Below are 14,910 nucleotides of genomic sequence, written 5' to 3'. Positions count from 1 at the left end.
AGCAGGAAGTAAGGTGCAAGGAAGATTGGGTTGCTAAATGTTGCCAAGTCTAATCTGCAGAATATTTGCTTATGCAGTTGATCTTGGTGAGCTATTTGAAAGTTAGGTGGGAAAAATAAGGATAGATTTCTTGAAGGTAGTAGATTTAATGATTTTCCTATCAGTGTCAGGGTAGCAGGGTGTAAAATGTGTGTGTGCATGGTTGGTGACAGTTTTCTTTTTGTACTGAAGCACGTTTGTGTGTGTCGTTCACATGATGTTTATTCCCACAGTGATTGTTGGGTGAAAGTTGCCAATGAGGTGTATAATACGAGGTATATGATATATATGAGAAATACTGTTTTTGCTGTGTTTTGGATGTTGGCTGGTGTTGCAGAAGCGAGGTGTCTTAGGTCATTCTTGCATTTAGTCGTTTGGTAGATGTTAAGGGTATGGCTGTTATGCTGTACAAGAAGTTGATGCTGATCCAGTTTGGAGAAAGTTGACCATAGACCTTGCAGTAGAAATTGCTGAGAGACCCCTGCCTTTCACTCCAGATACAGCGTCAGTACATTACTGAGGTAGTTACCTAAACAAAATATTTAACTTGTGGTTGCTTGTGCATGTGTGTCATCCTTGTGTGCTTATTTGTGCCCATGTTTTGAATTAACTGTTGTCTGCTCAGGATGACTTCTCTGGATGAAGAGATAGGGATGGTGGCCTAGACCTTGTAGGAACCTCTGTTGGACTGGGACGCCATCCTGGTTTGAGATGGTTGGCCAGTCTGACGTTTTGAAACAAACCTTTTCCACTATCTGTTTCGGTACCATGCATTGGAGGGCTGGCATTAACACTGACAGAGTGATTTTATTTCCAATGTAGGAAATGAATGTACTTAAAGATCCTGTCTGTTGCAGCGAAACAAGCATATCTCAAGTATCGAAATAAATCATGTTTATAAACTACATATAGGTACCTCATTTGTCAGTAATGTTTGCATTCATTTCCGCCTTTTGAACTAAAGCACATTCATAAATGTAATATTTATGACACCTATAGGATATTTCAGGTTGTTTTCTATTTTTTCTGTTTATTTCTACTACTACTACTACTAAGTTTATATTAAGAACAATTCTGAGCTGTTTAATATAATATTACTGAAAGAATGCATATATTAGTGCACTTGAAGTCAACAAAGGCATCTTCTAATAGACCTGTTATGTGAAAGTTGTCATGAATTTTATTACTATGTTGTTATATGGAAGAAGAATGGCAGTATTTCTTCTGGCACCCCCCAGGATCTGATGCTGCTATAATGGCAGAAAGCATTTTTTTTGCACTAGTGATACAGTTCAGTGCGTTTAAAATATAAAGATCAATATAAAACACCCAATATCTAGCCAGACACTTTGAAAAAGTACTGCTTATAAACCAAAATACACTTAATAGATATGTAATATATATGTATGGAAATGAAAATCATATGTATGGAAATGAAGATTAGAAAGCCTAAATTTTATTCAGATATTTCTCGTGCCTCTCACATACGTTAAAGAAATATTTTGTTACAGGATGATGTTCCAATGTATTTTCCAATCTCCTTTATTTCATATAATGTCATGTTATGTCATGAAGAAAAGAAGTGGATTTTGGGGGAAAGTTTTTTTCTTGAGTGATTTTTGTTTTGTCATGCAATGTTGACCAGTATATTTAAAACTGTGTGCCAGTTGCTAAAAAAATCATATATAGAATCATAGAATAGAATGGTTAAGGTTGGAAGGGACCTTAAAGATCATCCAGTCCAACCCCCCTGCCATGGGCAGGGATACTTCAGTGTTATGAGTTCCAGTTTTCTAAAATGAAAAAAACCTAAACCGTACTGGTCACTGAGGAAATAAAATTTGGAGATAAAACATAAATCTGTGTTAGAATGGACCAGTCCTTTCTCCAGTGTCTTTTACTAAATACTGTACTAATTCAAAGATACCATAATATGCATGAAACAAAGTGGAACACCTATTTCTCATCAAGAAAATTAGGTTTCTTCTTCATCTGGCAAAACTGCTGAACTGGCTGGTCAAAATAACCCTCTGCTTCTTTTGACTTAGTATCTCATCTCTGTCGCTTTGTCAGTAGCTGTTGGTATGTACTCCTTTGTTGAGCCTCTTCTTAAACCTTGTTCTCTTTCTTGACAGATTAGTGGTTTGTCCCCACTACATCAGACCTAAAGATTGCTATGCATTTTTACTGATTCAGGCTACATTTGTTATGTGAATGTCTATAATTTTTCTGGAACGTTGTTCATTCCCAGAAAATCTAAAATAAGTTAAATGAGTGAACCTTCCTTAAAAATAAACTGCAATTTTTCTTCATCAGCAATAACTCCAGTGGTGACAGTTTCTTGTAAGAACTCCTTGCATAACTTTTACCCAGCAGAAAGCAAAAATACTCTTTATGTGTAGACATTCAGCTCCTTTTATGTTTTTAAAAGCTTTTTTGGGGAAAAGAATAAGCAATTCTGCAACTCTGTCCAAAGGCATTTGATTACCTTATGCCATTACATTAGTCTCTTTTGTTATTTGCTTGATTTGAAGGTGTTGACAGAAAGGAAATTTGTCTTATTTTATTCATTTCAAAATGCATACATTTAATTTCTTGTCTTTCTGTAACATATCTTACAGAGATATTGGAAAGCAAAATTACCCGTTCTCCCTAAAACTGTTGCAGTCTTTATTCTGGTTTAGTGTTTATTTCTGTTCTCTACTATCATGTTGTACCCTTATCCTTCATGAAGGTTCACTAACTGAACACTGCTGGATGTGCAGAAGTTCAAATAGGAAGTAATTTATAAAGAAAGGTGCCTTTCTTTTCTGATTTTGTAGTAGTGAGGAGTAAGAAGCGCCATGCAGACAATGAAATATTAATTCTGGTCATAGCTTAGACAGTATTTATTCTTTCTTAGGTCTAAAGCTTGTTTGCTGGACTCATTCCTTGGTAGTGTAATACCATGAAAATTAACGTGTTGGGACTATTTTCAATAAATTGTAACATATGCATGACCAGCAACTGTGATCATGCAAGAAAATCGAGAGCATGAGAGGTGAGGTCAATAAAAACAGATGTTTCCTTGGTCATGCAGGTGCATAGGCCAGATTCAGGAAAGTACCGTGCAAGGTAGGTACCGGGTCAGCAGCTACGCATGAATAGGCAAGCCAGAAGGCATGTTCTAAATCTTTGTAACAGTTTGTTTGCTAGCCTTGTTAGCTTTTATGTGTTTTAAAAGAAATTTAAACTATTTAGAAATCTAGAAAATACCAGCAAAACTTTATAGAAATAGTTTTATCTAAAATACAGAGAAATCAGAAAATACCAAACGATCTCAGAATTAGCGATTGATTCATAGCAGTATGTTTCGCTTAAAATAAATGTACATTTTTGAAAAGGAAGTGTTTTCTAAAGAACTAAGTAATACTAGACTGAAGCATTTCATCCTGAGTCAAACAAAATATGCATTGGAATCTAACTTTGGCTCACACTTGATTGGTAATAAAAATTAATTTAATTCTCCCAGCAGATTCACCAACTACAAAGCAGTTAGGAAAGTATGTGAGTACAGTGACTGTAAATCAAAACATTTAATATATTGAACAGCTGCATTTCTTAAAAAACCTAGTAGTATATATTATCAGATGGGGGTGACTGGGAAATGCATAATGAGCAAGTTTGTAAACAAAGAGAAGTGATAATATTGACTGAATTCTCTTGTTGATTATACTAAAGCAGCGCTGCTAAAATAATAGCTTTTTCCACATTTACACAAGTTAAGCTAAGAGCAAGATTTGACCTCAGTTCTGAAGGAGGAATACAGCTGAAGAAAAATAATGAATTTTCCCACTTACACAAGCAAAATAAATGGTTACTCCTGTCTGATACTATATATTTATTGCTTGTAGTGTCAGCACTATTACAGAGATGTTAAGCCCTGTTAAAAGAATTTTATTTTTTTTCTACAGATGAGGACACGTTTTCCGATGTCTTTTGTGAAAACTCTGAGAAGCTTATCAACGTACATCTGTTTGCCCTGGCTGCTAAGTATTATTCTTTGTCCAGCCTTGGAGTGTGTACCCCATTAGAAGATTTACTTGAAGCACTGAGAGGTGACAGTCAAGGAACAACAGGTATATTTACATTTGTATTTAATTTTTTTTTGCTCTATAGGATCTTAGTGTTTTGTTTTTGAAGGGTGGTTTGTTGGGTTTTTTTCCTACATGCTTCTCACTTTGATTTTCATTTGTTCTTAGATAGTTTCTTAATTGCCTTTGTTTAGAAAATGGATTCTCCTGCTAAAATTTGAGCAGAAGAGTCACAGCATTCAGTACCTATAGACCCTTCCTGAGGTTCAGTTTTAAAGGGGATGAGACAGGCAAGCAGGCACATCATTACTTGAGGTATTTTTTAATTCCCTTTGCTTTTCTTCTCCTTGAGCGGCAGCAATCATGGTTGCTGCTCTTGCTTTTTTTTAACAGTCTCACCCTAAAATCTGGCAAGTATGAAGATTTTTTGTTACATCTTTTGCTAATGTTAAATGTGTGCTTTGGCATTTAGCTGAATATGGCCCAGTAAGTGTTTGATGTCTCAAAAAGAAGGATTTTATTCATTCTGTATGTTTTGGACCAATACCAAATACGTATCATAAAACTAGAGTAATTTCATTTTCTCTAGTTAAAGAAACTGAATTAAAGCACTCTCAAGTTGGCATCAACTGGACACAGGAAGTCTTACTTTTTTGTGTCAGATGATAAACTGGCATTTATACTTGGACTGCTGTCGTTTTTACTGAAAATGTGCTCTTCATGAAGTCCTCAGTCATTATAGATTTGTCACTGTCTTTCAGATTTCTCATTAGATTTTCAGAGACAGACTGAGCAGCTCTCTGCCTTTGCTTCCCAGTGTGTTTTATCTCTTTAGCACATTAAAACTGACTCTTTCTTGTCCTAAGTGATAGCATCATTATACATGTTGGGCATCTCTCCCATTTTCGACAGCGATCTTCTCTTTTCAATTTTGCCATTTTACATGGTTGGCTTCCTAGTTTTTCATTTCTTCAGAAATACTAAAATGCTGTAGCTTAAGTAGTCTTAATGGTTCATTGTGCATTGATCTTACTTTTTGGCTTCTTTCCTTCTGGTCTTTGTTCATCTGAAGCTCTTTCTTCTCATTTGACAACTATATCAACTGCTTTTTTTCCACTCGCTGTTCAGCTCTTTTCATTTTTATTATGCTCTCATTCCCTGTGTTCCACTTAATTTTCTGTAATTCTGTATTTCTACCTTGTTATATTCATACTTGAGTTCGTACCTGGATTAGCTTTTTTAGACAAAACTACAAGGATACTTTCATCTTCCCTTCAGGCAGAACAGAGGATCAGGATAAGGCAGTTGCTGGATATTTTCATCTGTGTCTTGCAGGACTGCTGTTCAGTTGGGTAACTGGGGCCTGGGTTTGTGATGCAGTAACTCTAAATTGTACTTCACAGGAAAAATAAAATGCGTTCCAAATGTATACAATGATATTATAATTTAAAACCTTTGTGTTGAATTGGCAGTAAGTATCAGTTAAATTAACTTAATTGAAGTTCCTGGTAATCATTTGGCATAAGCAAAATACCAAATTATGGATTCATAACATACAAGTTGCCAAATGAAATTTGTGATCTTTTAACTTTGAGCTATTTCAGATATTTTGGACTTAATTCTGTATTTCAGAAAATACATTCATTTCCTGACATACTAAAGCTTGCAAGTCAAGAGAAGTGTGAGTCTGGGAAAATTGGCAACTTTACGATGACCTTGCTCATATTCTGAAAAGTATGCATCAGGATAATTCCATTTATGTTTCAGATGTTTTTAATACAATTTCTTCTTCTAAACCAAACATGCTTATGAACCTATTCCCACAGTTTGCATACTTGCATAGTTCTCTAACTTCTTGACCATCTTAATGTGGACATACTGTAATCCTTCCTTGGAATAATTGGTAAGCACAAACGTTTTAAGTGTATTGTGGACACAGGTATTCAGAATGGAGTTGTGAGCCTTAAGGGCTCTCTCCCTTATTTCCTAATGAAGGTCACAGTGGTCATTATTGCACCATCAAATTGCTTGCACTGAGCACATGGGGTCCAGAAGAGCTTGGCCCAAGGGGAGAAAACTAGCAGGGAGAATTTCTCTTGTTACAGGGCTTGTATCTGGTACAAGAAGTGAAGTCATGCAGTGACTGTTAACAAATCCATCTTTAAATTCTATGTACTAGAATATCACTCTGCCTCAGTGTTTTTTCAGTACGTGGTTATCCCAGTCCCTCATTCTGGCTTACGGAATTAAATCACAGTGATGTGACTTGTGTATAGGTGGTGTTGTCTGGTGTGGCTGTTCCATACCATATAACGTCATGCCCAGCATATAGACTGGTGGGAAGGCTGGCCGGGGGCTGCTGCTCAGAAACTGACTTGGCATCAGTCAGCAAGTGGTGAGCAATTGCACTGTGAATCACTTGTTTTGTATATTCAAATAATTTTATTATATTATTACCATCAGCATTGTTATTATTTTCTTCCTTTTCTGTTCTGTTAAACTGTCTTTATCTCAACCCATGAGTTTTAGTCTTTTTCTATTCTCTCTCCCATTCCACCAGGGGTAGGGGGAATGAGTGAGTGGCTGTGTGATGTTTAGCTGCCAGTGGATTTCTTTCTTGATTCTTACCTGAATTTCCACAGGTAGATGGGATATAAAACCCTTGCACCCTGCTATAGGAGATCTTGGGAAAATCTGCATTAGCCCTGTATAAAAGACAGTCTCTCATCAATTTGTTCAGTTTCACAACTAAAGTTGTAGCTGTAGATGGCATTTTAGAGTTGAAGCAGTTTTTAAAATGGAAAACAGCTACCTATGCTAGGAGTTCACAATGGAAATAAGCAACATTTCAGTACCAGCTAAAACTAGTAACATTAAGCTTTGTGTTACTTTATTACATCCAGAGTATTTCTGTGAAGTATTCGAACCTCATTTTCTTACGGTATTTGTTCTGCTTGCATCAGTTGTACACATAACAAGGAAATGTACTTGTGTAATTATTTGTATCAAGAAAGTAATTTTGTGATAGTAGAATGAATCTACACAGGTTGTTTAAAACTAGTATATATACTTCCTTTTGAATTTGCAGTTGCCTTGGCAATATAAAACAGTCCCCAAGTGCAGTTTTTCTGTTAGCGTGTAATATGCCTACTGGCTTTTCAAAATAACCTAAAAAATTCTATCAGAGTTTTGCTGAAGATGCAGCAACAGCAACATTTATTAAAAATCCATAATTTTCTGTAAACAGTATCATTTTCCCTGAGCTGAAATAAAAGTAGACTGTTAATTCTGCAAAAAGTAGGAAAAGAGATTGAAGATAATCTTGAACTTTAGTAGCTAAGGTGAAAAATACTTTGTATGTGTAGGTATAAGCAAACTATAAATTTTTTACTTGGAATCTCAGCTTTTCACAGAATCACAGAACGTTAGGGATTGGAAAGGACCTCAAAAGATCATCTAGTCCAATCCCCCTGCCGGAGCAGGAACACCTAGATGAGGTTACACAGGAAGGCGTCCAGGCAGGTTTTGAATGTCTCCAGAGAAGGAGACTCCACAACCTCTCTGGGCAGCCTGTTCCAGTGCTCTGTCACCCTCACTGAGAAGAAGTTTCTTCTCAAATTTAAGTGGAACCTCCTGTGTTCCAGCTTGTGCCCATTACCCCTTGTCCTATCATTGTTTGTCACCGAGAAGAGCCTGGCTCCATCCTCGTGACACTCACCCTTTAAATATTTATAAACATGAATGAGGTCTCCCCTCAGTCTCCTCTTCTGCAAACTAAAGAGACCCAGCTCCCTCAGCCTTTCCACATAAGGTTGATGCTCCACTCCCTTAATCATCTTTGTAGCCATATGCTGGACTCTCTCCAGCAGTTCCCTGTCCTTCTTGAACTGAGGGGCCCAGAATTGAACGCAATATTCCAGATGCGGTCTCACCAGGGCAGAGTAGAGGGGGAGGAGAACCTCTCTCGACCTACTCACCACCCCCCAGGATGCCATTTGCCTTCTTGGCCACAAGGGCACAGTGCTGGCTCATGGTCATTTTGTTAGTTGTGTCTTGTTTCTGGATTTCTGTTTTTCTTCCATATTTGAAATACTTAATCTGGTTTAAGTACTCTCTGCAATGCTATTTCACACAGCGGTACCCCATTCAGTCTTTCAAGATCATACTATAGCAAAGAATAATAGGTGTGATACATGGTGATAGTTCAAAGTGACAGTGCAGCTTTGGAGAACAAACAACTTTTACTTCTGTCAAGAAGTTAAATGTCTCTTTCCTCCTGTTCCCATTCTGCTGCTGCTTCTGGTGAGCCTAACCAGACACAAAAATGTTCAAACTGGCTTTTTTTTTTAGTTATTTTTGTCTTTTCTTCTTCCATCTGAAATGCTTACAAATTAAGAAGTTTTTAGGACACTGTGTAGATCTTCACAATTGTAAAGTTAAGGAGAATCTTTAGTGAAATGACACTTGTTTCTACTATTTGTTTTGTTTAAAGGTATTTTAGTCAATTTTTTTTCTTATGTCAGTTCATAGAGTCTATATTAGATTTTAAGTATTGTCATAACAGCTTATTATAAAATAACAGATGTTTAAGAAACAGAGAGATCCTGTGGGTTTTGGGAAAAATAGAGAAAACACTAGGTTTCTCATGAGTTCAGTTCAATTCCCCACTCTCTTTTTAAGAAGTAACGCTCTTGGCTCAGTTCCCAGCATGATCTGATCAAGGAATGAACGTAGTTTTTGCCTAATGATCAGTTTCTGGACAGATGAACGCATACTGTGCAAAAAGCAGAGAATGGGAAAGTACATTAACCTGCCTTTCATGTAAAAAAGTCTTGTTTCCTAGGAGCATGCCCATCTGTAAGGGTACAGTTTCTTGTATTGTTACTCAGACTTACAAAAATTTCCATCAATTTAAGTAGAACCAAGTGTACTGTAGTGTTGGTCACCTAAGAGAAATGTGAGGGTTTCTCCCAAGGGAGCAACTTCTGAGCTCCTCCTTTGGTTGGAGGATGTAGAGACTAGCAAGTGAGTGCTTGGTGTTCTCCACAAGCAGTAAATGTGTGGTAGAGATTGCCTCCATCTCCTTAACACATTCCTCAGCAACACTGAGATGAGTGATCTTCTGCCATAAAGATGTAGCAGTTCTATAACCCATCCATAGGATAAAGAAAATAGAAGTGCAGTTTCCTTTGGATTTCCCCAGCATCACTCGTAACTTTTATTTGAGATATCTCCCACTTGATATTGTGAGGAAATCTGCAGTATTAACAAGCCATACTGTGTGATTATTAATTGCCCCTGCCGTTATATTTAATATATATAAAGGGAAATATGATAAACAACACAAAAATAAATATTTTTTAATTACAAGGAGAAGTAGTAGAGTTTTATAGTAGTAGCTGTTGTCTAATATCTGGTCAGGTATTAGATATGCTACATTTTTAAGAAGTACAGTAACAGTACTAAGTTTTACAGTGTGTTGAATTTTACTCATTCATCTGTAATTCAGAAGTTTAGTCTTGTAATAATTTAGTGAGTTTTTAATTAAAAATGACTATTCTTAAAATATAAAAGTACTACAACATATTTTTAGCCTGGTATTTTTTCTGATTGATTGCAAATCTTTATTATTAGGGATTGTGTTAATGTGTATTTATTTTCTTAATCTGTTACAGGTATCAAAACTGATGAGTTTATGAATAATAAGAAATCACATGAGGTGCAGGTCATGTCAGAGGTGGTAGACAAAATAGCAAATTATTGTGGTATAAAACAGGTAAGAAACCATTTCTTACTCTATGTTACTGTTTACCTTCCAAATTATTATTCTTCTTGCGTTCAAATACCCCATTTATATATTTTGTCACTGCTGTTCTTATTTTTCCTGTAAATAATTGTAGCTAAAGATCTTCAGGGGCAAGATGAAGGACAGTTTGTTTGCAAATATATCGTTCCAAGGGAGCTGCCTTTCAGTGAGTCAGAATAATTTTCTGACTCATTAAAAAAGTTAAGCAATTATAATCATCCTCTGTATGTTGGGCAGCTAAAATTGTACTGCTTTCTGCTATGCATGGGTACTGCCTTATTTATCAGTATTGCTGGCAATTTACTGTAGGCATAATAGAAGAATAAAACTTCACAGAATCACAGAATGGTAGGGGTTTGAAGGGACCTCTGAAGATCATCCAGTCCAACCCCCTGGCTGAAGCCAGATCACCTAGAGAAGATCACACAGGAACACATCCAGGCAGGTTTTAAATGTCTCCAGAGGAGGAGAGAAGACCTCTCTGGCAGCCTGGTCCAGTGCTCTGGTATCCTCACAGTAAAAAAGTTTTTCCTTATGTTTAGGTTGAATCTCCTGTGTTCCAGTTTGTGACCATTACCCCTTGTGCTGTCACTGGGCACATATGAGAAGAGTCTGGTCCCATCCTCCTGACACCCTGCCTTTAGATATTTATAAGCATTAATGAGACCCCCCTCAGTCTCCTCCTCTCCAGGCTAAACAGACCCAGCTCTCTCAGCCTTTCCTCATATGGGAGACGCTCCAGTGTCCTCATCATCTTAGTGGCTCTACACTGGACTTTCTCCAGTAGTTCCTTGCCCTTCTTGAACTTGGGGTCCAGAATTGGGCACAGTATTCCAGATGTGGCCTCACCAGGGCAGAGTGGAGGACAGGGGGAGAATAGCCTCCCTTGACCTACTGGCCACACTTTTCTTAATACAACTTAGCTCCTCTCCTTCCTTCCGTCATGAAGTACCACAGAGACCAAAGCAGAAAATCTAAGAAATTTTGAAAACATGTCTTCTTACTCTGGCACAAGGGATTTAAAATGTTTCCTATTGTTTAATGCTGTTCACCTTTCTTTAACATGGATTGAGATCTTCAATTAGGAATTTAGTTATGGCTTTTTTAGTTTGAAGAGAGACCAGATTAAGCAGAGATTTATGTAGCAGAGTGTGCACGAAGTATGTTTGGTAGAACACATGTGAGATTTGTGCATCCAACACCATAGTTACCCTGTGGTTTTGAATTGGGCATTTCATACATCAGATGGCAAGTTCATCATTGGATGGCGAAGAACTGCAGGATTCCTTTCTCACAATGTGATTGTAACTTACCATTTTTTTTACATGTAGTTATGATTGTGCAGTGCACTGAAGCACTGTTGCATTAAAACCTCATAGATGTTTACTTATGGGTTTGTTGACAAAACACTGGCACCACAACACCACTTTTTGCAGTACCATATTTCACATTCCCTTTGACAAAAGGAGCGCCAATACCATTTCTTCATTTTACATACACCTAATTTTCTGAAAGCTTTTTCACTGTTAAACTTTCTGTTTGATTTTACATCTTAGACCTTCATTGCAGTAAGACTAAATTTTAAGTATCTGTGTGAACTGAGTTGGTTTAATCATTTTAATCTCTATAATGCTAGCAGCTGGCTAAGGGTAGTTTCATCCTCGCTTTAAACTGTAGATGACAAATGGCTTTGGACACTGCACTTGATTATTTTCTACTTTGGAGCTGCACTTGCTTTCTGCGCAAGGCATTGTAAGTGTAAATAAAGACTAATTTCCTCCAGCTTAATATTCATTCCCACAAAGCTTTATGGAGAACAAACTATGTTTGTTTAAAACCAAAGATTATTAAGATATCTGCTCAGATTTTATGCTGAACATATTCCCTCCGAGCCTTTTTTTTTCTCCCAAGTAAATATGTCTGAGTATAGTTTAAAATTAATTTGTCAGGTGTGGGTAAGGGGGAAGAGATGGCTGCAGCTGGGCAGCCCAAGCCTGTATTGCTATGGTCTCTGGTATATCTTGTGTAATGGGAGAGTGCTAGTTGGTCTGCACCAGAGGGGGTTGCTAAAAATTAATTAATGTTGTGGCCAGTCATGTGCCAGGAGTAGAGTACATGGCCCTGCTGTGTTCACTTTAAGGTAGGATGTATCTGCAGCATCTTGGGTTGCTGCTGCTGCCACCACAGACTGAAATGCAGGCCCCAAAACTTGGGTTCAGCTCTGAGTTGCTGAAGTTGAACTTTGGTTAGGAAGTTATTTGGCTCGAGTTGAGTTTAATTTGGATAATGTAAATGATGCAGTACTCTTAATAGGCTTGTGTCAGGCCTGTGGCATCCTTGGAAACAGAGATCAAAACTCTGAATCCTGACCATCTGTTTTCTGAGGAACGACTGATGAAGGCCAAGTATTAGGCAGTCTTCTCCTTACAACTGGGATTACCAAGTAAATAGAGAGCTGCAATTAAGGCCAAATATTACTGGATGAGACACAATCAATTTGTGAGCATCTGTGATCGCTTACAGCGATGGAAGGCGATCTCTGCAGCAGCTCCTTCAAGACCAGCCACAGTGTCAGGTGGGGGTGCCCTCCACAGCCGTGAAGTGGATGTGTTTTGTAAAGACTAGAAATACAGTAGCAGCAGACTTGTGAAAGTAATTTCTTCTATCATTAGCATGTTTTTTGCCTTTCTTACCTTTTCCTTCAGGCAAGTGTTAGTTGCACAAGTGTTGAAAACTTTCACATAAAGAAAAGGCTGTAGGAGAGTGTAGTTTGCTTATAGTGCAATACTAAATGTTCTCTGTGTTTGCTGGAAGGTGGTGGTTCATATAGCATTTTCATTGAGATTTTAAATAGTTCCTGAGAGATTCAGAAATAAAAGGAAAGGAAAGCCCATATTCAGAGAGTAAAAAAATAGAGCCACCTTAATGACCTATTCTAAGTCCCAATATAGCTGGTTTACTAGTAAAATCTCAAACCAATCATTATTAAGTATCTGTCAATATGCTACAATTTCATGCAGTGATTATGCACTTTTGTCAGAAGGCTTGGAGTGTCTTCAGACACAGGATTATTTTCTGTTTATTCTTGAAAAAAAGTAACATTTAATGAAAAATATTATTGCAGTATATCACTGAATATGAAATGCTGATTGCTCTATATTAACTTTTTTCCCTTTTAGTCATACACCGTAAGAAAATTTATTTGTGCAAAGTTACAAATCCCTAATATATGAAAAGAGCTTTCCAGTCACATTTTTTTAAAAAAGCCTGCTTCTCAGTTATTAAAAAAGCAACTCCTTTTGTTTTGGTTACCTTTCAACTTAAAAAAAAATATAGGAATTGTAAAGTTTTAGGAGAGTTTTTGCCTTACTGATTTTTCTTCTATCCTTCTTGCAAAACAAAATATATGCAGCATTTAATTAAAAAATCTAGAGCTATGAAAACACAACACGTTTTACAACAGCATGTGTCCTCAGGGTGTTTCTTTCAGATACTGCAGATCACTGACGGCTTGAAAAATGCCCTCCATTTCACCTTCATACCCATGATGTATAATGGGTGGTAGAGGATATTACTCTCTTGTGGTATTTTATAATGTAATATAATAAATAGTAAAATGAGAATAAAAGCAAAAATTTTATTGCTGCTGTAATCACTTCCTGGTTAATGATTTGAATTAAAGCATGAAAGCAAACTAGCTAAAGGGGTTTTTTTCAGTTTTTTGCTACCCCTTTTAAGGATTGTTGCTATTGTACAAATGGAACTTTATTTTATAAAGTTCTTGCTTGACCTCTGAAAAGAAGCCAGGGATGATTTTCTTTGTTTAAATACACATTTGTTTTCTTTAATGCATTTGTGAAAGTTTTCATTGGAAATTGCAGCATGTGCAGCAAGAGTTGCAGTGCGTAATTTAAGTATGATATAATTCTGCATTCAACATCCATTAAATCTGTGATTTGGTGCTGGGAAATGTCGGAATGCTTCTGGAAACAAAGTTTTTGATTGCACTGTGCCAGAAACTATGTTTAAACCTAGGACCCAACTCACTATGGACAAGACCTTTGGAGCTCGTTATATCATGGAAATTTCATTTTAAAAGTTCATGCTTGGCAGATACGCTATGGATTGCTGATTACCTTTCCTTATGTAATCAAGGGAAGGTAAAGCAGGGATTAATTTAATGCTGTTTGTTTAGCACAAGATCATTGCCTGCTTATTTTTAGTCAGATTTTCCTTTTGTTTTAAAGCTATTCTACCAGTACTAATTTAACAAGATATTATTGTTTTCTTTTTACTTGGGAACTGAAAAACCATCCCCAGGCAGCAGTTGGTCTTTACAGCCAGTAGAGGTCACACGTGGGAGTTAGGAATAATTCACTAGCTGACCCTTGCGTCCAAATGCTGCCTTTCACAGAGATAATTAAAAACCTTGTAGAAGTGGAGGTGTGCATGTTCTGCATAATAGTAATATCTGTTACCTGAAACTGTGAGTAAAATTATGCCTTGAGCACTTTCCTTTCCTTTTAAATAATCTAGGAGAATATTGGTGATAAATGTGACAGAATGGCATTTTCAAAAACTATGCTAAGATTATATCAATCTTGTTTCACTAAATCCACTCCTGCACTGATTTCATTTAAGAAATTCAAGGATTGTAGCATAGCTAGATGGCAAATACGCAGCAATACCACATGAGGCGTGCAGATGAGAAAGCCACATGCAGCCTCATTAAACAATTTTTACCTAATACTGTGTATTTTCCACTGTTTTACATAGCATTTAGTGATACTGGCTGAAATTTTTCTTTCTAATTCCATGCCTGTACAAATCTTTAACTTTCTTAAAACAAGGAATAAATCTATCTCTTTCATTTCAGTAAGAGTATTGCTGTACTGAGCATTCTTGCCTGGTAAAAAACTATACAGTTCAGTTTAAGATGGATCCATGTAGTGTATGCTGCTGTTTGGACTTACAAATGTCAGTGTGAGCTTT

The 14,910-nt window shown here is 36.9% G+C and overlaps 1 protein-coding gene across 1 annotated transcript in view; it reads left to right on the top strand.

The window, feature by feature from the left end:
* The window catches only part of METTL25 (methyltransferase like 25), a 60,872-nt gene that overhangs the window by 2,856 nt on the left and 43,106 nt on the right, over positions 1 to 14,910 (top strand). Inside the window, exons 2-3 of the mRNA XM_010183208.1 lie at positions 3,993 to 4,157; positions 9,788 to 9,888. Of these exons, the coding sequence (XP_010181510.1) occupies positions 3,993 to 4,157; positions 9,788 to 9,888 (266 nt within the window). The remainder of the gene's footprint in view (positions 1 to 3,992; positions 4,158 to 9,787; positions 9,889 to 14,910) is intronic.

This window comes from Mesitornis unicolor, unplaced genomic scaffold, assembly GCF_000695765.1.
Source record: "Mesitornis unicolor isolate BGI_N332 unplaced genomic scaffold, ASM69576v1 scaffold11964, whole genome shotgun sequence".
Taxonomy (NCBI): domain Eukaryota; kingdom Metazoa; phylum Chordata; class Aves; order Mesitornithiformes; family Mesitornithidae; genus Mesitornis; species Mesitornis unicolor.
This window is presented reverse-complemented; position numbering and strand designations above follow the sequence as displayed.